At 37.7% G+C, this 27,683-nt stretch overlaps 1 protein-coding gene across 1 annotated transcript in view; it reads left to right on the plus strand.

Annotated features, from left to right (window-relative positions):
• The window catches only part of DGKH (diacylglycerol kinase eta), a 1,992,493-nt gene that overhangs the window by 1,832,852 nt on the left and 131,958 nt on the right, over positions 1-27,683 (plus strand). The window contains exon 28 of the mRNA XM_044071702.1: positions 22,744-22,852. Coding sequence (XP_043927637.1) covers positions 22,744-22,852 — 109 coding nt within the window. The remainder of the gene's footprint in view (positions 1-22,743; positions 22,853-27,683) is intronic.

A 27,683-nucleotide genomic window follows, 5' to 3' on the forward strand; every position in this document is an offset into this window, starting at 1 on the left:
GGACAGGGAAGAAATATGAGGAAAAATTAGTGACACTCTGTAAGTCTATGGATATTTTACAGGTATGCATTATTTTATTTTATTTTATTTTGTGGTATGTTGCTTAATATTTCAGATTTACTGAAGTTCTTGGGATAGTTATTTCCCATGACCTACCGAGAGAAAGTAATAAGCAAATGCTGACAGACATCAAACTTCCTTCAAGAATTTTCACCTTAAATTTTTATTACCAAAGGAAGAAGAAACGTTGTGCTGAAGTCCCAGGTACTAGAATTAATATATCCAAAGAACAATAAGTAGTAGGACACTGCCAAGATAGATCCAGTAAAAAACACCATTTATTGGATGTGATAGCCCTTCATCAGACATAATTTCAATACATTAAAACAGTCTTTATTTAAAATACATAACAGCCAATCACTTACTTACAAACACCCGCCTATTTTCTAGGGCGGGTTTAACAGGTAATACATCATTAAGACCCGGTGGTCTATGTGCTCTCAAATCAACAATCCACTTGGATTCTGCTAAGGCTGTCCTATGTTTGATATCCCCCCCCCTATCATTAACCATAACATTAGTTATACATCTGAATTTAAAACTATGTGTAGGATTCAAGCTTATATGTCTATAGAGAGCGTTACTCACATCTAGGTTCCTAATACTGCTAAGATGTTGCAAAATTCTAACTTTTAGCATATTATTAGTCATTCCAACATAAAAACAGGTACATCTCTCACAGTTTGCCATATAAACCAAATGTTTAGTCCTACATGTTGCCCTTCCCTTAAAATAAAAAGTTTTACTTATGTCAGGGTGCTTAAAATCCGTATCCCCCCTAATATGCTATGACAGCATGCATCCGAGACATATCTTTCCAAACATAATAGAAAGTCAGATTGGCAGGATATCTAGGATATGTTCTGAGGATGCATGCTGTGAAGAGGAATTGCATAAATTAGAGCAACACCTTATATGCAGAGGCTATAGAAAACCTATGATAGACAGAGTCATGGATAATGGAAAACAACATAGGGAGACTAGATATAAGCCATGGTTAAACAGGACTAATAGAGGTAGACAGGAAGGAACTAGGTTTAAAAATAAACAGGAAAGAAAGACGAATGTGCTGTTTACCTATGGAAGTAACATCAAAGACATTTGTCAGATAGTACAGAAAAACTGGAACATATTAACCAGTGACATAGGGTTGAAAGATATAGTAGGAGAATATCCTAAATTTACATATAGAAGAAACAAGAATTTAAAAGAGTTATTATGTAAGGAAGCACATTTAGATAAAAGATTAGAACCAATTTTGAGTGTAGGCACACACCCTTGTGGTAAATGCAAGGCATGTGAGCATATTAGGGGGGATACGGATTTTAAGCACCCTGACATAAGTAAAACTTTTTATTTTAAGGGAAGGGCAACATGTAGGACTAAACATTTGGTTTATATGGCAAACTGTGAGAGATGTACCTGTTTTTATGTTGGAATGACTAATAATATGCTAAAAGTTAGAATTTTGCAACATCTTAGCAGTATTAGGAACCTAGATGTGAGTAACGCTCTCTATAGACATATAAGCTTGAATCCTACACATAGTTTTAAATTCAGATGTATAACTAATGTTATGGTTAATGATAGGGGGGGGGAATATTAAACATAGGACAGCCTTAGCAGAATCCAAGTGGATTGTTGATTTGAGAGCACATAGACCACCGGGTCTTAATGATGTACTACCTGTTAAACCCGCCCTAGAAAACAGGCGGGTGTTTGTAAGTAAGTGATTGGCTGTTATGTATTTTAAATAAAGACTGTTTTAATGTATTGAAATTGTCTGATGAAGGGCTATCCCGAAAGCGCTTACATCCAATAAATGGTGTTTTTTTACTGGATCTATCTTGGCAGTGTCCTACTACTTATTGTTCCTTAAATTTTTATTGTACTTTTGGAAGGAGTACAGTTCTTCTATTAGCATTTTGCTAAATTTAATTAAAATGCAAAAGTTTAATTTGGAGTTCTACAAATTTGAAGATTTGCTGGAATGTAGAAGGTTGTAGGCTTTATTTCTTATTCTTCTATATTTTATATGTTTATGAACTATAAAAAGAGATGTGAAGAACATTTGGCCATGTTTCTAAAAAAATAGAGAATGGAGAACTCTTCTGGTGTATTTTAGTGACAGATTGTGTGACAGAGAGGCCCAAATCCGATGTACTGAGCAAGGTCAGGCTTTCTGTAGCATCTGGTTTGCTTATTAGTTCTTCCACTCTATGTAACACTTGACACTTGAAATATCCTGGCCATGTGCCATCTTCACTGTAGAGCAGTGGGCAATCTGAATTTTCAGTGCTGAAGGAGATTCCCATACTCTGGAAGTACTACAGAGTTTGCTGAATGTCTAGATGTGAGCTCTGAAGTAAGCACTTGTCCAGATTAGAGTAGATCTGAACTCCTGTAAGTCTGACTGTAAATAACTACTGGAGATTATTTAATAAGCATTCTGCGTAGCGTAGAAATGGCATATAGTAAGGAGATGAATTAATAATGCAAATCCTCCACCAAAATCTGAAGTATTGTCTCTAAGTTATTGAATGGGGGTGTATGTGCAGGGCATCATCGTACATACAATAAAATTGCCTTCTATAAACAGAGGAAGTTGATTTTCCATATCAACATCTTTTGTTTTTTTTCTCCTGATCAACTGTTTTAAGTTAGTGACACCTACAATGGGTCTCCAGTGGCTGGATTTTGACACTAATGTGAGTGTTGAGTAAAACCCTTTTCCTTTTGCCAAAGCTCCTGCTTGTACTTCTGTAGCTACTGAATTTAAGGTGTAGCCAAGGGGATACATTCTATTGGAGTAACTGGAACAGACCCTTGAAATAACATCACACAGGATTGTAAGTTGTTGAGATTACTTCTCTGATCATTAGTCTAATCTTATTTGAAATCACAGAGTTTAAAAATGGGTAAAAAGTCCCCTTACAGGACACGTTGGGAAGACTGTTAACCACAGTAGCCAGCATTACACTACCCTTCTTACTGTGCATCTCATATTCTTCCTTTATATTAGTCACCAACGAAAAATATCACTGAGTGGAACATTCTGAAACCCCCTTGCCCTGTGTTAGATATAATAATGCAACTGACCATGGAGATCTGTGGGTTAATGCATAGTATACCCATGACCAGCACTGTTTCTCCATGAAGACAAAGTCCAAGTGGGTCAGTGTTACTGTACCAGGTAAATCTACACTGATCTGAGCTGTCAGTTGCTGATCTGCAGTGGAATTAATTAAAGCAACTGCCTTACCTGTTTAAACTTTTTAAACTGTACTGTATAATTCAAGCCTTCCTTAGCATCTGTGCTGCTCCTTTCTGTATGTGGTGTTTTAATGTACTGCTATACCACACTTGTATGCATTCCTCTGCACAAGCTGAAACAGAGATCACTATTAATATATGTGTTATGCCAGTGAGAAAGATAAATCCTGGCTGGAATATACTTTTATACTGCAAATTCGTCTAATATTGTAACTGTTGGTAGCATTTCAAGATATGAATGAGAAGATGGGAAGCAGTGCAATTTGATTTTCTTCGTTTTTAAGAATTATAAGCTTGTTCTTCTTCCCAATTATGGTGGTACCTAAACTTCTTAAGAATTTGATTGGTTACTTTCCACGGTATTTCTCTGGTCATTCTATAGCATGTTTATTTTAATGAGGTTTAATCTGTTCTCCCATAGGCACTAGAAGAAGCATACCTAACCTGTAATCTTTCAGGCCAAAGAAAGACTGCCTCTAAATTTTTGTACACTGATGACTACTTCTGATTTTTATACACTGATGACTACTTCTGATTGTTATACACTGATGACTACTTCTGATTTTTATACACTGATGACTACTTCTGATTTTTATACACTGATGACTACTTCTGATTTTTATACACTGATGACTATTCTGATTTTTATACACTGAAAGTAAGCATGTTTTTGTCAGTTAGCTCTTTTACATATCTCAAACAAGGCAGAGTTCTTGTCAGCCTTTTTATTAAGCTCCAGCTTCTCACTCTTATATTCACCTTACCCTTGCTATCAGTAAATCAGGTACCCACATTTTCTTTCTTCACCGTGTTACAGTTTATCCATCAATTTGTTAATGTTCATTCAGTGTTCATTGCAGAAGAAATTTAAATTCCTGGCTCCTAGAAGACATTTAAGAGTTTGCCAACAGTTAGACCAGGAATATAAACAAAACCTGTATACCATTTATCTATCAGGAACTTGAAACGTTTGACATTACCAACTTCCCTTCTATATTTACGGAGAGAGTTCCATAATGTTCCTGCTCTGTGATGGAAATACCTGCTCTTAACTGATGTTTTAACAGCTGATAGTCTCACATATAAATTGTTATTCCTAGTGTTGATACCATTCCTCAGAAATGAAATACCAAGAGAGGTAATGCCTCATTTCTTAGTGATTTGTACACAACAGCCAAGTTACCTCTTAAAACCTATAGTCTACTGCGAACAGAGAAAGTCTTTCCAATCTCTCTTTGTAACCAAGAATTTTCAGTCCTCTTAATTGCCTAGTAGTCAGCATCTGGATTCTGTCAAGTCGGAAGAAACAATTTATTTTGGTACTCTAGATGTCAAGTCTCTACACTTCTATTGAACAAGAAGCAGGTATAGAATATCTCAGAGAATGTTTGGTAAATCACACTGACTTTACTGGAGTAAAAATAAACACTATATATGTGACATGATAGAGTTGGTACTAGCAAATAATTACTTCAAATTCAATAAGATTTTTTTATAAACGGATATCTGGTGTAGCTATGGGGGGCAAGGGTTGCACCATCCTTTGCAAACTTGGTTATGGCAAATGTAAATTTCTTAAGCAGCATCCAAGTTTTGAAAAAGTACAGATATATTATAGATTTATAGACTATTTGTTTTTCATTTGGAAAGGAAACCAAGAAGAATTTACAAGTTTGGTACAGGATTTAAATACAACAGAATTTTTAGAATTTAAACTAAGTGGTTTCGGTGAGTCTATAGACAGTTTGGATTTGAATATTCGAATAGATAAAGAGAAAAACAAATTTGTAAGTAAGATCTATAGGAAACCAGTGTTTGCCAACCAATATTTGCATAGGGATAGCTCCCACCCACAACACATGAAAAAGGGAGTTGTAAAAGGGCAGATCATTCGTTTAAGTAGGCTGACATCAGAAGATGATACATATATGGAAGAAGTGCAGTTCTTAAAGGGCCTTTTCGTTTCCAGAGGTGTGACACTAAATGGATAAAACAGATAGAAAAGGAAGTATTGTCTTTGAGAAGTGGGGTAGCATCTCCCATTTTACATTCTACGGATATTTTGGTAGGACCAACACAATGTATGAAGTCGAAAGACACAATGGAGTCAAAATATAGTATTAAAAGGGATTATATGATAGCTTTTCCACTTCCAATAGTTAATGGAATGTGGTATATCAAAAGTATAATAAAAAATAACTGGAAAATTATTTTAGGTAACAAAGATTTGGCAGACAGATAAGGATTTAAACCCAAGTTTACATACAAGAAAGTTTTGTTTCAAATATTAAATCTATGTTAGAAATGGGAAACAAAGACACTGCCAACTCAGTAATGTTAAGAAGTAATAAAAAAGGCACTTATGCTTGTCATAATTGTAAACAATGTAGGTTCATAACTAATTCTTCTTTTGTCACTCTCAGTCACTATAATATTACTTTTTGGGCAAAAGACAACTATAATTGTAATAGTGAACAGGTAGTGTATATAGCAACATGTTTGTCCTGTGAAAGTTTTTATATAGGAAAAAACAATAAGAAATTTGAAGCGAAGACTATATGAACATAATCTGGCAATCAAAAAGAAAGACAAGACAACTCATTAGCTAGACATGCATTAACATGTACAGACTTTAAAAACTTTGTATTTTTTGTATTAGAAAAATTAGAAAAAGAATCTTTAAATGGGGATATTAACAACTCACTAGAGTGCAAAGAGGCATTTTGGCAGTTGTATTTAGGTGCAGTTAGTGCACCTGGTCTCAGTGAGACTATAAATATAAAATGTTTTTTTCAAATATAAACAATGATTTAGTATGCAAGTACTTTATGATTGTTTATTATTAAAACCATTTATAATGGGTTTTACAATGAGCAACTTGTATAAAATTTGTACTTGATTTGTAAGCAAGTTATGTCATTTCCTGTCAAGTAATTGTTTTAGATATAAAAGGAAGTGTGGGTAGGGCATTTTTTGTTTCTGAGGAAGTTCAAAAATTAAAAGTGAATGAAAGCGCTAAGCAATTGTCCACTTGTGGTCATTTGGATTGAACAGGACTGTGCTTTTTTTTGGTTTAGTGGTTTGTGCAATACTGGAGGAGTCCGAGAGTGCTGTTTAATGATACCAAACTACTTGCTATGCCAGAAGGAAAATATCCATTTTAAACATAAGGGCCTGTGGCTGCCTTTTGTAATGACCCCAACACTTTACCAACTAACTCATAAGATATTTGGACTTGCAGCAGATCTAGTACCTCTCCTTTAGTCATAATTCTTATACCAATTTAAAACTGAGAATTTCTCAGCAAATAAATATGCTGTTTCAGCTGGGTCTGTAATCCCTATATGTAACACTAATATGGGGGGGGGGCTTTTATTTCATAAGCATCTTAGGTACTTGAATATGGTCTTTTTTATTTATCTTAGTATTCTCTGCTAGTGGGTTCTCATAGTCAGTTTTAATTTTCAGAGATAAACTCCCCAAGGATTTTTTTTTCAGTCATCATCATCATTAGCCCCTTTTTCCGGTATTGTGTTAACTGTTGCCAGCTCTCTTCATTCAGTGCCACACTCCTGCCTTTTTCAACACTCATGCCTGACTGTGGCAGATCTTCTTTCACACAATCCATCCACCTCTTTGCTGGACATCCTCGCTTCCTCTTACCTTTTTCCTGTCTATCGCAAATCTTCCTCACCAGATTGTCTTCTGCTTTTCTACACATTTTCTACAATTTGAGCTACTTTGGCTTCTGATCTTATGTCCTCATTTCTTCTTCTGTCCAGCAGTGTGCATCCTACCACCCTTCTCAAGCACTTCATTTCCATCACCTCTAGCTCCTTCAACTGTTCTGCCTTTACTGCCCAAGTTTCTGTACCATACAGTAGTACTGGTCACACCACTGTCTTATACACCTGACTTTTCAGCTTCTTTGGCATTCTTCTGTCATAGACTATACCTGATACTCTATGCCAGTTGGCTGCAGCCCCTCTGATTCTAGCTTTGACCTCTTCATTCAGACTACCCTTCTCCTCAACTATCCCTCCCAGATACTTGAAGCTTTTTACCTGTTCCACTATCTTCCCTTCTATCTCTATTCTCAGCTTCTTCTGATTTCCCCAATTTGCTGCCATGACCACTGTCTTATCTGTGCTTAGTTTCATCTTATGTGCCTTCAGATTTGCATTCCATTCACCTATCCTTTGCTGAAGTTCTAGCTCAGAGTCTGCCTGTACTGCCACATTGTCTGCATACAGCAGCTTTGTTGACCATCCCCTCCAGCCTGTATTGCTAATGTAGTCCATCACCAGTATGAACAGCAGTGGGCTCAGAAATGAACCCTGATGTACACCCACTTCCACTGGGTGCCCCTCTGTGAGGCCGAACACTGTTCGTACATAAGTCATTGGGTCCTTGTACATAGCCTGCACTAATTCTACCAATGTTTCTGGGACTTCAGTGTTATATCTACATTTCCCATTCCTTCTGTGAATTATAAATCTCTTTTTCTTTTTTCTTCAACATGACCTTCGTTTTTTATCTAATTCACACTTGTGTTCTAGTTGACTTCCTTTGCCTTTATTCTTAACAAAATCCAGAACTTGTATACTTAAACCTAGGTAAACCTCCATACCTCATTATGTAATAATAATCTTTCATTTACAACTATCTTAGACCTTTCCAACAAAAGATTATGAAAACCCTGCCTTACCTGTTTTCCTTACTTTCACAGCCCCCACTTATTCACCAACATTCTAAATGTGGACGTCCTTTAAATATTTCCAAACCACTTAATAATGACAAATAATTATCTGCTTATTTATGATCTGTCAGTGTTCAATATCCTTTTAACTTCTTCAGACAGAAATATTAAGATGCTGCATAGAAGAGAATAGTATTTCTTACATTTATATCTTTGTTGTCCTCGTCTGTCATCAACCAAGGTCCACCACCATTCAGTCCATAAAACCATGACGGAGATGAGATAAAGATGTCCCCGTAGAGTACTATCCTGTTAGAAGGAAGGCTTTTTCTTTGCCTTTTCCAAACTTGCAGTTATTATCTTGCATGAATGTTTCTGTACAATCACTGTAACAATTCTATTAACCTGTTCTTGTAAGATTTTGCTTCAGGTTTTACTTTATTGATTTGTTAACCAGATAAACCAACTAGGCACAAATATCTTTTTAAGGAGCAACATGAGAGCAAAGCCTCGTTTCACACTTCCTTTGTTTACAAAAGGATTTTACATAGGACATCGGTTGTTTCTGTTCTCTCCTATGTCATATCCTTAGACTCTGATCACTCTACATTACTGAAAGGGGTAGGCCGCATTCATCTGCTTATTGTTTAGTTAAATCTAACTCTTCATGTCTTCAAGTACAGCAGACCTGTGTGTCAGGACCTGCTTCTGTAAGTTCTTGCAAACTCAAGCCTATTATTGTTTTGCCTCCCCTTCAGTCTTTTGTAGCATTTATGTCTTCTCTAGGGAATTCTGTCATTGTGTTATGTAAAAATACTTTAGTTTTAGTTTCAGTATTAGGCCTTGTAGAGAACAGTCTAGATTTATTTCTTTAAGTATTGACTGATTCAGTTTACTTACAATCCACGTCATTTTCCAAATTCTTCTCCAGCACCACAGTTGAAAAGTATCAGTTTCCCTGTGCATAGCCTTATTTCTACTCCAAATCTCTCAGTCATATTTTACTATCGGGAAAACCATACCCTTGACTATTCAGACCTTTGTTGGCACGGTGATATGTTTGCTCATAAAAATCAGATCCGGATTTGCCATAGCCTTCCTTCCTTAGAAAAAGCAAGCATATTTTAACTTCATGGCTAAAATCGCCATCTGTAAAGATCTTTGAAAGGAGAAGCTTAAAAATCTGTCACTGCTTTCAAATTTCTCCTCCATCGGAAACGTGATAGGGCTATATGACACCATTTTATGTATTTGTTTATTGATTGATTGACATTAAGCACCAAACCAGCTTTCACTCTTTCTAAATTCACCTTCATCAAAAGGCTCTTCAGCTCTTCCTCACTTTCTCCCATTGGAGTGGAATCATCTGTGTATCTGAGGTTGTTAATATCTCCCCCATGAATTTTGATTCCTGCATCTGGTCCATCTAATCCAGCATGTTGCATGATACATTCAACATATAAATTAAATAAGCTGGGTGACCATGTATAACTGTGTTGTATTCCTTTCCTTTAATACAGAACCAGTCAGTTGTACGATATTCGATTCTAACTGCCGCCGCTTTTTCTACATGTAGATTCCTCTAGTGGCAAATTAGGTCAACTGGTACCTTTGTTTCTCTAAGAACTTGTCACAGTTTGTTATGGTGCACAAAGTCAAAGGCTTTGTAGTAGTCAGTAAAACAGAAGTAAATATTTTTCTGAAATTACTGTATTTTATCCATTATCCAATAAATGTTGTCAAGTTGATGTCTAGTGCCCCTGCCCATTGTAAAATAAGATTGTTGGTATGACAGTTCTCGATGTGTACATTACTGGAGTCTGGCTTGCAGGATCTTAAGCATTACCTTGCTAGAATGTGAAGCAGGCATCTTTATTCAATAATTTCAGCACTCTTTAGCATCACCTTTTTTTGGGATTGGGCTATAAATTGATGTTTTCCAGTCTATTAGCTACTGTTGCATTTTCCAGTTTTGCTGAAAAATTCCACTCAACACTGTAAGAGCATCACTGCAGGATTTTAAGCAGTTCAGCTGGAAATCATTCACCTCCTTGGCCTTGTTGTTAATAGTGCTTTCTAGGGCCCACTTAACTTTACTTTATAGAATGTCTGTCTCTAGATGAGAGAACATGACATCATATGTATCACTGACATTAGCATTCTTCTTATGTAGTTCTTCTGTATATTTCTGCCACCTCTTCTTAATATCAACTTGTCCTTTTAGGTCCCTCCCATCTTTGTCTTTTATCATAGGTAGGTACTAGACTATTGGTCCTGGGGCCTATATAAGCCTAGCCAAAAAGGTTCCCTGGCTTTCACCACCCAAATAAATTATTTTCCTGTGCCCCTGTCAAGCAGTGCTGCAGAAGTGATCCCCGGGGTGAATTTTCTATTTCCCATCCAGTCGACAAGATTTTTCTTAAAGAGGGTCAATGAGGAGCTTTGCTTGACATGAATGGGTAGTTTGTTCCAGAGTATGGGAGTCTCTGGGACAGGAATCCATCCCTCCAGCATGTCCTGTTTATTGTGGTGACACATTTTTCTTGAAAGTTTCTCTTAACATCACCAGTTCTCTTCTACAGATCTGTCATTTTTCTTCTTTGCCTTCTTCCACTACTTTGCTCTGCTTATTTAAATAGGCCTTCTTATCTCTGTTTGCTATTCATATTAGTTCCTTTCTACATTCTTTTTTGTTCACCATATTTCATTAACCACTTCTAAAACCTCCACAGGGAGCTATTTTGCCTTCTTAACTTTACTTCTGTTTGGAATATTCTGATGCCATCTTCTGGATAATATTACAACCTTCAGACCATAGTTCTACAACTCATAAGTTCATAGGTAAATATTAGGCTATGAGTCTGCAAAGTTTTACAAGCCTAACCAGAAGTCAGAATCAAACCATGTATGTTGTATCTGTGGGGTAAAGACCTTCACCTCCTTAACCATTACACCAAACTTTCGCCCCTCCTGTCAACCTTTCTATTAATTTATATATTTTTGAGCTTGTATCTCACTGGCTTTGATGTTTTTTCCTGTATTTAACTTAATTCTAAATGTTTCACCAAGAAACGGATGGTCTGAGAGACACATATCACTCCAGGTCTTGTTTTTGCTGACCATGTATTACTCTTCCATTTCTGACTGAAGTTATATAGTCAGTTTGGTATCTTGTGGTTGCTATGCAACAAGCCTTCTATTAGGCTGTTCAAAGTGGTTACTATGGCCAGTGAATTATCTTGGCTGAATTGAAACAGTCTATGGCCCACTTCATTTCATACTCCAAGGCCAAACATACCTGTTATTCCAGTTGTAAATTGACTATCAACTTTAGCACTCCAGCCACTTTTGATATATTTTTAGTGTCATATCCAAAAGTTGATGCGGATCCTAATAAAACTAGTCATCTTCCTCCTTCTCCTCAACATCTACAGTTGGAGCATAAACTTGTATTGTAATCTTGAATGGCTTACCTTGTTGTTTGAGTGAAGTCTTCTGTCATTTTTTGAGGTTTACCGATTTTGACAACCATTTATTACCCATGAGGACTGCTCCACTTCTACAATACTCTTGACCACAGCCTGAGATATGTTGAGCATCTGATGTAAAAAGATCCATTCCAGTCCATTTTAGTGTCAGTATTCATTCTTGTCACCTCATTCTTAACCATGTCATGCTTTCCGTGGTTCATAGTTCTTACATTCCAAGTTCCAGCGATGTATTCTTGTTTGCAGTATGAGATTTGTCTTTCATCTCTGAGCACCTGAGCATCTGGACATCATGGTTTAGCGTTTTAGCTTTCTTTGCAAGTTAGAATTTCTCAAATCCAAGCAGCAAAGTAGTCAAACAAAAACAGAACAGCACTCATTGGAATTTCATCTTTTTAAAATCAGGATGTGTACAATACCTACAAATTTCCACTGCAAAACTGGTTAAGACAGTTTTTTGATAGGAAGCAATGTATGCAACAGCATTTCCAAGCTACTATGCATAACTGCATTATTACTGAAAGTACCAGCTATAAATTTCACACATCTAATAAAATATACAAATACTAGAAAATTACAGTTCTTGACACTCCCCCCCCCCCCTTCAAGACCCCAAGTGAGTTTTGTTTTTTTTTCTGAGAAACCTCAAGAAATATTACTTGGGTAGAAAATGCATTCCTAGAGTTACATCACCCATTCTGCTGCCTTGATTGGCCTTTTGCATGTTGTGTAAAAGGGTAAAATCCTGCTGCCACTTCCACTTTCTTTATCTTTTATTAGAGCCCTCTTCCATTTTGAATGGCCACAGTGTCCCCGTGTGTGCATAGTGCTGCACCAGTTTGGAAAGCACTGCTTACTAGCAGTGTTTCCAAACTCTTGTACAATGGCTTGGATTTCTTGAATCTGGGTAGTGAATAGCTGCTGTGATGGCGTACCTAATCCATTGAGGTGTTAGCTTATATGCCTAACACAGGAATTCAGTCACAAGACTCCTCCTATTCCTCCTGCAACCCACCGCAAAACTGAGTATCAATGATTATGATGACAGAGCTTGATTATGTTAACATGGTAAAATTTCTTCTTCTGCAAATCTACCACAACAGAGGAAGATCCCTACTATGCTGTTTGCAGAGTATTTTGCTGAACAGGAGTTAACACTATTACCTTTTGACTGTCATTGTAATCTGGAGCTGTTGTCTGGTCATGTCAAGCCTTATGTTACTCTCATGCTTATGCTAGGTACAATTGTTATAATCCCGTGAACTCCCTAGCTTAGTCCCCAAATTCAGGGCATACACTATAACAACAACACCAAACTCTTTGTGGGAATCTTATTCACAAATTAAGTCTACTGATGTCCTCTCCTTACGACCATAATATCCCTCAAATTGGGAAAACCTGTTGTAATTCTTGGGATACTTATGTATGCAGAAAAGAGATGTGTCAGGTAATTCTCCCAATCCCAGTTAAGCTGATCCATAAATGTTATTACATTGGTCATAAGAGTAGAGTTAAACCTCTCCACCAAGCCATTTGTTTGTGGATGATAAGAATTTAATTGCTTTGCTCCACAGTGTTTCCACACATGTCATCAAGTCTAACGTGAAGTCAGACTGTCTCTCCTTCAGTATTTCATGCTGCAAACCTGCCCCAATCAAAATTCCTAACAGAATATTTTACACATTGTCATAGGTTGGTACTAGGCTATCAGCCCTAGGGCCTATACAAGCCTAGCCAAACAATTCCCCGGATATTTCTTCCTACAGTATTTACTTCCCTGGGCCCCTGTCTAGTAGGGCGACTGATGTGATCTCTGGGGTGAATTTCCTATCTCCCATCCAATCTTCAAGGTTCCTTTTGAAGAGGGCCACGGAGGTGCTCTGCTTGACATGTATGGGCAGTCTATTCCAGAGTATGGGGACTCTCTGGATCAGGAACCTATCCCTCTACATGTTTTGTTCATTGTGATGACAAGGTTTAGATCCCTGGAGCGTGTGGCTCTGAGGGATTGGGATTTCTTTAAGTAGAGCATGTCTTAACAGCTCAGGGTTTTACATGGCCTTGTACGTTAAGCAGAGATCGCCTCTGAGTAGACGATATGCCACAAAGTATAGCTGGAGTTTTTTTTTAGACAGTCAGCACAGGGCATCTGCTTTAGGTCTGTGATTCTTTTAGTGAGATATTTCTGCAGCCTTTCCAGCTGTTGCAGATGTCTTGTGAGGTACATACCAAATGGGGCATTTTACTCTATAATGGGTCTAATGAGGGATGGGTACAGTGGGACAATGACCTCCTTTTTTCTGGATGAAAAGCCCTTAGTGATGAGATGTGCCACATAGAATGATTTCCTGACTGTTGTTGTGATGTGGTTATTGAAGGTGAGACCACTGTCCACCTGTGTCCTTAAGTCTCTCATAACACTTTCGGTGTTTAGTGTACTGCCACCTATGTGATAATTCATGGGTACATGTTTTTTCTGAAAGGGGGATACATTTCTTGGCATTAAGCTTGAGCCCATGGCTCTGGCACCAAGCATCTGTTTCTGTAAGGCCCTTTTGTAGAATATCCACATCATTTGGGGATTCAATAATGGCTCCCAGTTTGCAGTCATCTGCGAACTTTGTTAGCTAGAGTCCCTTAGTGTTGGCCTGTACTTCAGAGAAGTAGATGCCAAACAAGAGTGGTCCCAGGAATGAACCCTTAGGTACTCCACGTGTCACTTGTATGGAGCTGGATTGGGAGTCAGCTACTTTTACAGTCTGGGTTCTGTCAGTAAGCCAGCTGGCAACCCATCGAGTGATGTAGGGATTTATGCCCAGCTTAGTAAGTTTATCTATGATTCCAGAGTGGGGGATGGTGTCAAAGGCCTTGGTGAGGTTTAGATAGGCTGTGTGGACTGCCTTACCCTCGTCCACAGCTCTAGAGACTGATTCAAAGAAGTCAGTCAGGTTCAGGAGACAAAATCAGCCCTTCACAAACCCAAACTGGGTGGGGTCTAGTGTTTGAAGGTTGCCAATGTCTTTGTTTATAAGTTCCATGATAATGCGTTCCATGCCCTTGCAGATCAGGCTCGTCATACTGATGGGACGGTAGTTCCTGGGACCCAAGGTGGATCCCCCTCATGGAGTGGGATAACTGTAGCTGTGTGCCACTCAGTGGGCATGAAGCCTGAGGTGAGGCTATGATTAAACATGACACTTAGGTGAGGTGCCAGTTCATTTTGTAGTTCATGTAGTACACAGCCTGGGAAGTCATCTGGTCCCATGGATGCTGTATTCATAGCTTTGGAGAGTGCAATTTCTACCTGTGTGGCCATGATTACCAGAATTTGGCAATCTTTTGGTATTGAAATGGGCCCTTTAGGGGCTGAGAGGGGGGTGGAGTTGGCACTAAATTGATCTACCATGATATTGGCAATATCCTTGGGATCAGTATATTTAATGCCATTCTGTTGTAGATCAGAGCAGATCTGAGCATTGCCGTTCTGTCTCAATAGAGGACAGAGCCACTACTTAAGGGGACACACAGTAACATTATCCACCATCACCAAGATGTATCCCTTTCCTGTAGTACTTGAGGTGCTAAAATGCCCATATCCATGGCTGTCCTCTGAATGGGTCTTTAATAACAGGCAAAGGCACCAAGTCAATCTTAACTTTGTCTCCTGCCTTGCCTGTCTTTTAGTTATTTAGTTCATTACCAGGATGGCTTGTCTGAGAAAAGCCCATTTTTATCAAAGGTCTGGGGAGAAAACCTCCAATGTGTAGACAGTAATTAGCAAACGTTATACAAAGTGTACAAAATACAACCATATAATCATTTGGTCATAAATACAATAAGATTAAGGCTTCAGGAGAGAAGAACATAAAGAACAGTAGAAGTAACACTGCTTACACGTCGTACAGTACCATGTTATGTCTTTTGTAATGCCTGGCTAATATAAATTTTAAATAAACCTATTTTTTGTGTCTTTGTATGCATTATGCTTAGATGATAAGGAATATCAGTGGCTGTGGACAAAATTAACATGTGTTATGCCCTTGGGACTACCATCTATTGTGTCACTTATCCCACAAGCCCTCCTTCAGGATTCTGCTCTCACTGCAGCGACCTCCTGTCTCACTATACAGTCTCCTTTTGTCCTTGAGAGATAAAAAAAACCCTATTACCTGCATCTATATGAAGTTTTGTGATGTGGGATACGAGAACTCTGACTAGGGGAAGTCTTTCTTCCTGATCCTTCTCAGTTTACCTTTCATAGGTGCATAGGTTCATACTAGGCTATCTGCCCTAGGGCATTTATAAGCCTAGCCAGAGTGTGTTTGGCTTTCGCCACCCATTTTAAATTAATTTTGCTATGCCCTTTTATGAGGTTAGTATACTGTGCTTCTGTCTAACACTGACACAAAAGTGATACCCGGGGTAAACCTACGATCTCCCATCCACTCATCAAGATTCCTCTTGAAGAGAGTCAATGAGGGACTCTGCCTAACCTGGACTGGGATTTTATTCCAGAGTGAAGGGAGCCTCTGGGTTATGAATCTGTCCCTCCAGCATGTCCTATTTATTTCAGTGCTGAGGTTCAAGTCTCTCGAGCGCGTAGCTCAATGGGATTTGGATTTTCTGAGGTGCAGCATGTCCATGAATTCCAGGTTGGACATGGCTTTATACGTCAGGTACAGATTGCCTCTGAGCAGGCGGTATGCCACTGAGTAGAGCTGGAGTTTCTTTAACCGGGCAGCATATGGCATCTGTTTGAGCCCTTTGATCCTCTTGGTGAGGTACTTTTGGGGTCTTTCCAGTTGCTGCAGGTGTCTGGTAAGGTACATCCCAAAAGGGGCATTGTACTCAATTATGGGCCTGATGAGAGATGAGTAAAGAGGCACGATGACCTCCCCAGATCTAGATGTGAATCCCTTCATGATTAGGTGGGTTTCTAACCACTTTGGCCACATGGTTGTCAAATGAGAGATTGCTATCCGCTTGGGTCCCCAGGTCCCTAATTACTTCTTCCGTACTTAATGGATTACCACCTATGTGGTAATTTGTGGGCACTTTGTTTTTGCCAAAGGGGATGACTATACACTTTTTGGCATTTAGCTTGAGGCCATGGCTCTGGCACCAGTTGTCTGTTTCTATGAGGTCCTTTTGGAGGATGCTTGTGTCGGCTGGAGAGTCGATTATGGCGCCCAGTTTGCAGTCATCTGCGAACTTGGTCAGCCACAGTCCTTCTGTGTTGGCCTGTACCTCCAAGAAATATATACCGAACAACAGAGGTCCCAGGACTGAGCCTTGTGGGACACCACTTGTAACCGGTTTGGAGTCTGACATGGCTCCAGCAATTCTAACCATGTGGGTTCTGTCCTTGAGCCAGTTTGCAACCCATCTAGTGATATAGGGGTTTATATTTAAGCTGGTGAGCTTATCTATAATGCCCGAGTGGGGTATTGTATCGAAGGCTTTTGCGAGGTCCAGGTAGGCTGTGTGGACCACCTTCCCCTCGTCAATGGCCTTGGTGACTGTTTCAAAGAAGTCAACCAGGTTTAAGAGGCAGGATCTGCCCTTAACAAAGCCGAACTGGGTAGAATCCAGTGTCTGTAGGTCCCCAATATCTTTATTTATGAGGTCCATGATGATCCTTTCCATAGCTTTGCAGACCAAGCTAGTCAGGCTTATTGGGCGATAGTTTCCAGGATCCGTTGAGGCACCACCTTTGTGGAGAGAGACCACTGTTGCTGTACGCCACTCTTTGGGTACATATCCTGTAGTAAGGCTGAGACTGAACAGTAGTTTTATGTTTGGGTTTAGCTCTTCTTGGAGTTCATGTAGGATGCAGCCTGGGACACCGTCTGGTCCCATTGATGCTGTGTTTTTGCTTTGGAGAGGGCAGCTCTTACCTGAGCATCTGAGATGTCAGGGGCAGCACTCTGCTGGGATAGATATTTGCCCTTTGGTGGGAGGGGGTTGCACTGAACCTGTCAGCTAGGATGTTGGCAATGTCTGTGGGTTCGTGTATTTTTGTCATTTTGGACTAATTCTGAGCATATCTGGGAATTCCCACCCAGGTTCCTAACATAACTAAAGAAAGCCTTGTGATTATCCTTAGTGTCCTGTGCAGTTTTTCTCTCGAAGCTGGCCTTAGACTATTTTATGAGTGCCCGTAGTTTTTTGCTAATACTGATCAGAGATGCCTTCCCTTTTTGGGATTTTGCTCTATCATGTAGTAGCTTCCTCCTTCTATTGTATAGTTTGTTTATGGCTGGGGTCCACCAGACAGGATGTCTGCCTTTGGAGGATTGGGTCTTGGTTTTATTTGGGATTGCATGATCCATGCATTCCTGAAGGTGTTCATAGAATGCGTTTATAAAGGACTCTGTGGTCTGGGCTGTATTTTCCACAGGCCCGGGGGCTTTAAAGGATTCCACCTCGGTTTTGAGGAGTGTGAAATTTGCTTTAGAGAAGTTTTACACTGTGGTTTTCAGTGCAGGGGGTGGAGTCAGGATGTGACTATCCAGTGAGATTAGTTTATGGTCTGATCTTACAAGTGAGGGATACACTTCTGGTCTGGAGCATAGAGTCTCCATGTTGGTGATGATCAGGTCCAGTATGTTTTCCCCTCTTGTGGGAGTGGTAACAAGTTGTTCCATATCATTTGAGTTTATAAATTCTAGGAACCTTTGGGCTAGGGTGTTGGAGCTAGAGTAATGCTCCCAGTCTATGTTTGGGTAGTTGAAGTCGCCCAGTATAATGGTGTTTGGAGAGGCCTTCACATTTTTCAGTGTTCTCAGGAAGGCCAAGTGGGGTTCCTGGGTTTGGGAGGGTGATCTGTAGCAGGCTATAAACTGGAAGGCAGTTTTACCCACTGTTAGTTGCACATGGATAGTCTCTGAAGCTTCGTGCTGTGTCACCAACCTGGAGGTGTGGGTATCTTTGACGAATATTGATACCCCCCTCCTTTTGTGGTTCGGTCCAAGTTTTTGGGCCAAAAAGCATGGTATGAGGTATGACCTGGTAGTGCTGGGGTGCTCTCGGGAGCCTTGAACCAGGTTTCTGTTACTGCACAGATATCGATGTTCTCCATGCTAAGGAGAGTTTCAAGTGCGTGCATCTTGAGGTTTAGACTTCTGACGTTGAGTAGCATTACTCTTGGTTTCTTATCCCTTGTGATACCTATGGAGGTGGGTTTGTCTTTTTAGCCTTGATAGGAAGATTAGTATCTTTTGACATTTGTGACACAGATAGCCTTACTGCTACCAACCATCTCTTCCCCTGACGTATCTCCTTTCAGAAGAAATCTTGTACATTTGAGATCTAAGAGTCATACTCAGTATTGTTGCTATTACTCTGCTCTTTTCCTGAAGTACTCACATCACTGATCTCCTTTGGAGGTACAGATGCTGGCTACGTCTCCCTCCTGCTGCCTTCAACATGTGCTTGTCTCCAAGCTCGGTTACATTTAACTGTCTGCACACAAGTACTGTTAAAATCATTATTATCTTTCAGAAAATCTGATACACTTTGAACAGATAGTTGACAGTAAAATAACACTGACTGCATCTACGTGATGATATTCCTACCACTTTATAGACAACACTGTAGCCTATCACTATGTCTGTGAAAACATTTAGTAGCTGCAGATGACACACACATATTATCACAGTTTCAGTTTTGTGATCTTTTAGAAAGACGGATGTCTTTTCTTTCCTCTCCAATCCTTGTAAAATCCTGTAGTGCTTTGAATTTTGACTAGAGTTCTTCTTCAAGTCCATGACCCAGAATAATCAGGAAAATGCAGTAGTTCTGCTTTAGATTTCTCTGCAATTTAGAGGTTTTCCAAATTCAAACAGCAGCCTAGAGACAGAGGAAAGCATTCCTGTTTCAGCACTCCTACAAAGTATTCTCATATAAAACCAGACTTTTTCTCTTTTAAAACCCTTCTGTTTAGATTAGAACATACAAAGAGTTCCATTGCAAAATGTAGTACTGTATCATTTGCTAGGAATCCATGCATGTGAAAGCAGTCACATTCTACGCAGATACCTGCATCCTTAACAGAAAGGACATTTATGTATTTCAAACATAAAAATAAAATCTACAGTTCTTGAAACTGAAATAACAGTTATAAATTTCACATAACTAGTAAAAAGTGCAACTTCTTCAGCCCATGTTTTAGAAGTGTTTCATGCTAACAATCATAATTGCCTTCAATGTGTATGAATGCTTTTTCAAATAAGTTAGTTCCTAGCGATGCAGAGCTTATCTCATGTTTTAGATTTTTATTAAATCATCTGGTCTCGTTAAAGCCTGCTAGTTTTCTTCAGTGTAATAAATAGCTCATCTATCAGAAATTAGACAAGGAGCCTTAAAATTTCCATCAGACTTACGCTGAATAAGGAATGTTAATTACTTGTGTTCAGGTAGATATGTAAACAATATTTTGCAGGAACACCTGCTGATGTTTCTCAAAGTTTTCTTCCATTGCTCCTAAAATTGGAAATCATTTTGAAGATTTTTGTGGTAATACTACCAACATTTAAAATATGTCCCTAATTTCGGGCCTTTTTCTTATTTATTTATTTTTTTCAATAATTTTTATTTTAATTTTTACATTAATAAATGTCACAAATAAAAAACATCTTACAACATGACCGTGTGCATATATATATATATATATATATATATATATATATATATATATATATATATATATATATATATATATATATATATATATATATATATATGGGTCCATGTCATATGGTCGACTGTTCATTTGACTGAAAGTTCATTTGGTCGACAGTTCATTTGATCGACAAGCATTTTAGGTGGGGGGCATCGCCCCCCACACCCCAATGGGGGCTGTGCCCCCACCCCCCTAACTATATATATCAACTCCAGGGTCGCACAACATTGGGGAAGGGGGCAAATGCTTGTCGATCAAATGAACTGTCGACCAAATGAACTTTCAGTCAAATGAACAGTCGACCATATGACATGGACCCATATATATATATATATATATATATATATATATATATATATATATATATATATATATATATATATATATATATATATATATATATATATATATATACATGCATACATACACACACACACATATACATACATACACATACACACATATACATATGTTACACATTGATGTCAAATACCACAGGATATAGGTCATACAACATATCTATTTACACTATGTACATAGATGCTGTCATTGTTAATTCCACAGTTATATAGACAGTATATACATTCGTAATATCCAAGTTATTTTTTAATATCTGAACTTGTATGTGTTCTTTGGTTCCATTATAGTGTATTTCTAAGTTGCTGTGTGATGAATTATGCTAATATGATGTTAAAGGTTTGTTCCCAAATTTCTCTGGATTTCATGTTTTTGTTTCTTTTATCTATTACTATTTTATGAGGTAAAAGGTGTTGTATAGCTACTTGTTTAAAACCCTCCCAAGAGATATTTATTGTATCTAGCCATTTAAAAGCTATATACAGTTTCATTAGTAGGAAAATTGTTAAAAGTGTATTTGCTTGTTTTCTTGGGATGTTGGGTGGGAGAATGTGTAACAGAGTGAATTCCCAAGTTAATGTTGATGTTTGATAACCCGTTGTTTGTAATTGTACCTTGAGAGAGTTCCAGAGTTTATAGACACATTTACAGCTCCAAAATACATGGATTAAGTCAGCTATCTGGTCCTTACAGTGTGGGCAGAAAGGTGATTTTGATGTGTTAAATTTGTGTAGGATTGCAGGTGTAAAATAAGCATTATTATTGATCATGAGCTGAGTGTATGCTAACTTTTTGAGGGGTAGAATCTTCAGTGTTAGATTGATTGCCTGGCTTATTTTCTGATCATCTATGGATGGTTTAATTTTTCTCCAGTAGTTAGAGAAGAGGAGGTCCTTCTGGTATTTGATTTCATTTATCATTTTATATGAATTGGTAATAGTTTTCTTTGTTGTGATAATAGTTTTCCAAAGCCTGCTACAAGTTTTTATGTCACTATTGGTCATAGTAATATTTTGGAGATAACTGGAACACAGTTCTTTGATTTGTCTTAGGATTATTATGTGTGATTTAGGGAGTTTTAAGTTGGTCCTCATTTCTTGTATTGAACAGTTAAGGTAGGGATAGATATCTTGGATTGTTTTATCTTTCAGTCTGGGAAAAGGGACTAAGTCCAGCATCTTATTGTTTATTTTTTAATTTGGGTTTTTATGAAGGGTTGCAGTATTGTCATGGCATGTCTAAGGTTCAAGAATTGAAAGAGTTTTTGTGCTAGGTTGATAGAATGTTTTAAGGGCTCTATAATGTTATAAGTTTGTATTTCTTTCTGCTTCAGGAATGGAAGTGCTTTGGGATTGAAACCTAGAGCTTTAATATATCTATAATATGTGGTCACCCAGAGAGGAGACCAATTTTCCATTGACAGGTTATGTTCAGCTATTCTCAATATTCTGTTAGTGTTAATGATCGAGTAGTACATTTTAAAATCTGGGAGATTTAGTCCTCCTTTGCTTTTGGGGAGTGTTAATTTTGAGTAGGAGATTCTGTTTTTTTGGGTTCCCATATAAATTTTGCTAGGAAGGTATGAATTTGTTTGAAGAATTTTTTATGTATTGTTGTCTGTGATGTCATGAATATATACATTAATCTAGGTAAAATGTTCATTTTGATTATTGATACTTTGGCCAAGAATGGTAGTTTTAAGTTGTTCCATCTTTTGCAGTCTTGCATTATATTTTGCCATTTAAGGTTTACATTGTGTTGGTAGAAGTCTTTCTTACTCTGGAAAAAGGTGATTCCCAAGTATTTAGTTTCTTCTTTAATTTTTATTGTGTTTAACAATGGTATTAGTGAGATGAGTTTGGGTGTTTTAGGGGGAAAATATTAGTTTTATTAAGGTTTAGTTTGTAGTTAGACATAGTTGAGAAACTTTTTCTTAGTTATTTTTACTTTGTTCCAAATTCTGTTGGTAAAAGTTGAGAGCTGTGAATAGATATGTTACATTTAGATACTTTAAAGATGCTAAAATTTGTCTTCACTGTATATCAAGCTTGAATGCATGACTATCATAATCCTTCACAGAGAATGATTAAAAAATAAATAAAATGTATGTGTAGTGAAAGTAGTGCATTTTAGTCTTTGCCTGCTCCAAAAGTAATTTTTATAGTATTTATTCTTTGATACAGGAGCATTCATTGGACTATGCAAAACGGAACAGCAGAAGCACAATGTTTCGAATAGTGCCAAAGTTTAAAAAGGAAAAAACACAACGACATAAAAGTGCTCCTCCGCCAGGTACGTGTACACTTCTGCAGCAGTCCATGTAAGATGTCAAGTATATGCCATTCATTATCTTCTAACAGTAACAACTCTGACACCAGAAGCTTAGAGTAAAGCTGACTCCATGGCTTAGAGGCTTTGGCCTTATTACATACATTATGATGTGGTTTGATTAGTAGCCTGGGAACTGGAGGAGCTAGCCAGAGAGGGATCTGAGTAAGAACTCTCCTATTGGTGGGGGAGGGGGGGGTGATGATGGAGCCCTGATGCAAGAGCATAATTTGTGAGAAAGTCCAGGATTGTAAGGACTCTGGAATGTCAACCTACCAATTATTTGCTTACCTATTCTATATGTCATCATGGGTTACAAAAATGTACACTTCAAGGGGTCCAGAGCAGTGGACATTGAACCATACTTTACAGCCAATGGGAAGAGGTGTTGGAAGTATACATCAGTGATGGCCACGATACCTAGCTTTTGTCACTCACTCCTAATGCTGTAGAATGTCATGGTCAGAAGATGGGCCAAGAGGGAATAAAGACGTGAAGGCCATGGGGGAGAGGGGATCAAAATAAACAAAAACAAATACATTTAATAAAAAAAAACACATAAAAATTACTAAGGAGGAGATCATTATAAATTTAGGCAGGGCAAACCAAGAACTGATTGTTACATATTTTATGGGGAATGTAGTTTCAGATAAGATCCATTATCCTTACTTTAGGCTGCAGCATGATTTGAGGATTTGATACTTAAAGAATAACTAAGTATTCCGTTTTAATCTTTTACATTTTAAGTGTAGCACCATGACCTGAATACCATGTCTCATGTTTGTATTGTGCATTTGCTTCAGAATTAAATGTTGTACAACAAGAGTAACACACTTTGACACTGTGGGCACAAGTACTCAAGTGAGGAGAATTTAAGAAAGGTCAGGTAACTTTTGGTAGTTGTAATTTTGTAATAGGTCCATGGATAGCAGATCACCTTGTAAATCCACTCAGTGTACTCAAAGATGTAGTGTGTTAGTAGAAAACTGAGTGCCATACACATGATGAGTACATTTTTTGTAAGTATTTTTCCTTATCTGAGCAATAATTGGCCTCTAAAAAAACTTGAAATAAAATTATTTACTTTTGAAATTAATATGTTTTGGCTAAGTACTGCATTAGCAACAGATGCCTTGAATTTTTACTGTATTGTTTATATTCAAAACTATTTGCTTCTATTATTTTTAGATTGACCATCAGTATTTGTGACCATAAAAAAATAATTCTGGTCAATTTTAAAATACCTAGCAGCTTTAGTTAAGAAAAAGATTTAGTGTAACAGTTTGGTACTTTGAAGAGCCTTAAAGACGGAACAAGGCAGTCCTTTGTTCACTCTTGTTCTGTGCCAAGCATGTATGTAGTTGTGTAGTTTCATGCTTCATTATGTTTTTAGACCTGTGTCACTACAGAAGACTGCAGGATATGTGGGTGTTCAGTGGACATAAATTTTGCCAGAAGACCCCAAAATGTAGTCATTAATATACCTCCAGTGTATGGACTAATAGTGCAACTGAATGATCTAAAACTGTGAAGCAGGACCCTTTCCCTTCTTAATCAGTGATATATTTTAAATACAATACAGAATATGTTCTACTAGGCCTACTGCCATTCATAAGTCTCTTCATTCCAGTTGTCACAATAGGTGCTCATTGCAAGGCAGTGTATAGTCACTAATACACTGCTGAGTTTTAATGACAAAGCATGTATTACTGCATATTGGAGAACTAGCCCAGTGACAATATGGAATAATGCAAACATAATTAAATAATGGACTTAGCTCCTGAAAACAAGTAAAATCTTCATAAACTAGACCTTCAGTGTGATGCTTCTGACTCTAAGCATATTCAGCATCTTCTGCATTGGTTTAAGTACATTCTAAGAGTGAGTGAGTGAGTGAGAGTGTGTGTGTGTGTGTGTGTGTGTGTGTGTGTGTGTGTGTGTGTGTGTGTGTGTGTGTGTGTGTGTGTGTGTGTGTGTGTGTGTGTGTGTGTGCATTTTTATGCTTCCTGCTGCAGTTATAGATTGCATGTGGAATGGCTTGCCATTGCTTGCTGTTGAGGTTCTGCAAGTAAAAGGTAATGGCATGTGCAAAAAAAGCATTCTGCAGTCTCCATGCATGCAGGTGATGCCTTGATGTTTTACTGTGGAACTAAAAGTATGCCCAAAGCACATTAAATCACAACCTTTCTTTCATCTGTACTGACCTGCTGACAGGATACTGATAATACATACAGATTGAAAAACATCTTTACTTAACAGAAGTAGATGTACGCTATGGAATGATTGTATAAAACAGCTGCAAACTATGACAAACAGCAGGGGGGTGCAAAAAAGAATGTTTTAGAATTGCATTATCTGACGTTATTTCTTGGAGCATGTTCACTGCCTTGACTTTTTTCAATTTTTTTTTGTTTGTTTACATTACAGACCTCAACATTTGGGTGTTTTGTTTTTATTTAGTACACTAGTGTGCGTATGTAAATATATATATATATATATATATATATATATATATATATATATATATATATATATATATATATATAGCTAGATATGTAAAATCCTAATTTAGTCAACTGTTATTAATGTCAACATAATTTGGTCGACTAAACAACTAAGTCAACAGGTATGTGAGATTGCACAGTCCCTAGGGTTTTCTAATAGGTCATTTCCCCAGTACTGTGCGATCTCAGAATTGCATGCAAAGTGGCATGTCAACATTTGCATTGTTGACCTTTTCTTGTCGAAGCTAGCAATGTTGACATTCAGGTATTTTAATTAAATTAAGCATACCCATCTATACATGGCTGCAGTTAATTTGTTTGACAAGTCATTATCTTGACAGTTTTAAGTGCTGTATCAGAATGTCAACAGCTTATTTTACTGACCATTCACCTTCTTGACAGTTCATTTTATAGACAAAGGTAAGTGGGTTGGTATTAAGGGTTAGGCAAGGAAATAGCTATAGTGTTTTGCAACTGTGCCAATGCATTTGTGTGTGCATAAGCCTTTTTTGTGTAGTATTACTGTTACAGAAAAGGTGTTTCTAAGGTAAATTGCAAGGTTAGGGTTAGCATACACATTAGTAAGGTTTGCAGGGGTTTCAACCCCCCCCCCCACCTGCGTTACTAATGCCTGATAATCCTTACCCTAATTCTGCTACTAACCCGAACCCTGAACCTTACCTTAGAAAAAACATTTGTGTAATGCTACCACTATTCAGCCAGACCAAGTGCTATTGAAATTTTATGGTTTAGGGATTTTTTAATTATACATTTCGTATAAAGTGATTACATAACTAAGTGTTTGTCTGCTTTTTGCAATTTATTTCATGTATAATTTTGGTGGTGTTTTGTTAATATTTTGATGCACGGTTACTATGAACTGTCAATGTTGTGGTGTCAGTATTTTGAATGTCAATATTTTGATGTTTCAGCATAATGAATTAGATTCATAGATAAATAGATATTTATACACACACACACACACACACACACACACACACACACACACACACACACACACACACACACACCATGGACCAGAAGGGGCACTTCCTTTCTTGTGCATTGCAGTATAAATGAAGTAATTTCTGTTATACCAAGGTGGTTTCCCAGGCTTCAGTTGTAGTCTGTCCACTTGTTCACACAAACTGGCAAATGGATTTGTGTGTTTCCAAACTGCAGTCCTGAGAAAGAGAATCTTTTTTTTTTTTTGTTAGAGAAATTTAAAATCTATAAAATCTACATATCATAGTTTAATATATATGCTGTCTCACACACACACGAGCACACACGCAGACACACACACATATAAAATAAGTAGAATATGATCAAATATCATAGCTATCTGTGACTTGTTAAGAGTGGTTGTCCATCTGGTGAACCAAAAAAAACAGAGGAGGAGCACTAAACATTCATTGTGGAATGCATTAAATATTAATCTCAGAAGGCCCATGATTAACTTTCCTTTACAGAGCATTGCTTGCAACAACAAATGGCTTCTTCCAGAAAATCACCTTGTGCAGTTTCATGGAGTATCATCTCTGAGAAAAATGTACCTAGAAAGCGAGAGACCCATTTGTTTGGCTGATGTACTAAAGAAATGTCCTAAAGTGTAGCATTGCAGATTATCATTTAGGCACATGGTATGTCCCTCTCATTTCTAGATGCAGATTGTCCAATGCAGTTTGCTCACAATATTAAAATCCCATAGTTTTTACTGGAATAAGTTGTTTGAATGTATTTTCTACTGCACTATCTTTCTCTGGTTTTATTCCAGACTATCTTTCTCTGGTTTTATTCCAGAGTTGTATCTTTTTGGTTTTATATATATATTTCATCTTTGAAAATTAACAGCTATGTCATTAGTAAAGTTAAGCATCCTTTTATAATCCTCTTCTTTCTTCCCCATTGTTAAATGTACTGTGTTCTCATTTATTGGGCTTCTGGCATTTTATAGTATATAGCAGCAGTCTCCAACCTTTTTTGCACCAAGAACTGGTTTTATATAAGACAATTTTCCATGGACTGGCCATCACATGCCCATAATAAAGTGCATAATATTTATTTATTTAACATTTGTTTACCGGGGAGGACGAGTGGACTAAAAGTCCATTTTCAGCCAAGACCCGGGGAGAAAAGCTCCAAAGTACAATGAAAAGACAGTTGGCAATAATTACAAAAAAATAAGTGTACATCTTAACAGTATAACATTGCTCTATGTTGGTTGAGAGGTACATAAACTCAGTGGCAACCTTATTGACTTTCCAAGTTTATAAGAGCAATATTTAAAA

This window comes from Protopterus annectens, chromosome 5.part0, assembly GCF_019279795.1.
Source record: "Protopterus annectens isolate FY-2018-M chromosome 5.part0, PAN1.0, whole genome shotgun sequence".
Lineage (NCBI taxonomy): Eukaryota > Metazoa > Chordata > Ceratodontiformes > Protopteridae > Protopterus > Protopterus annectens.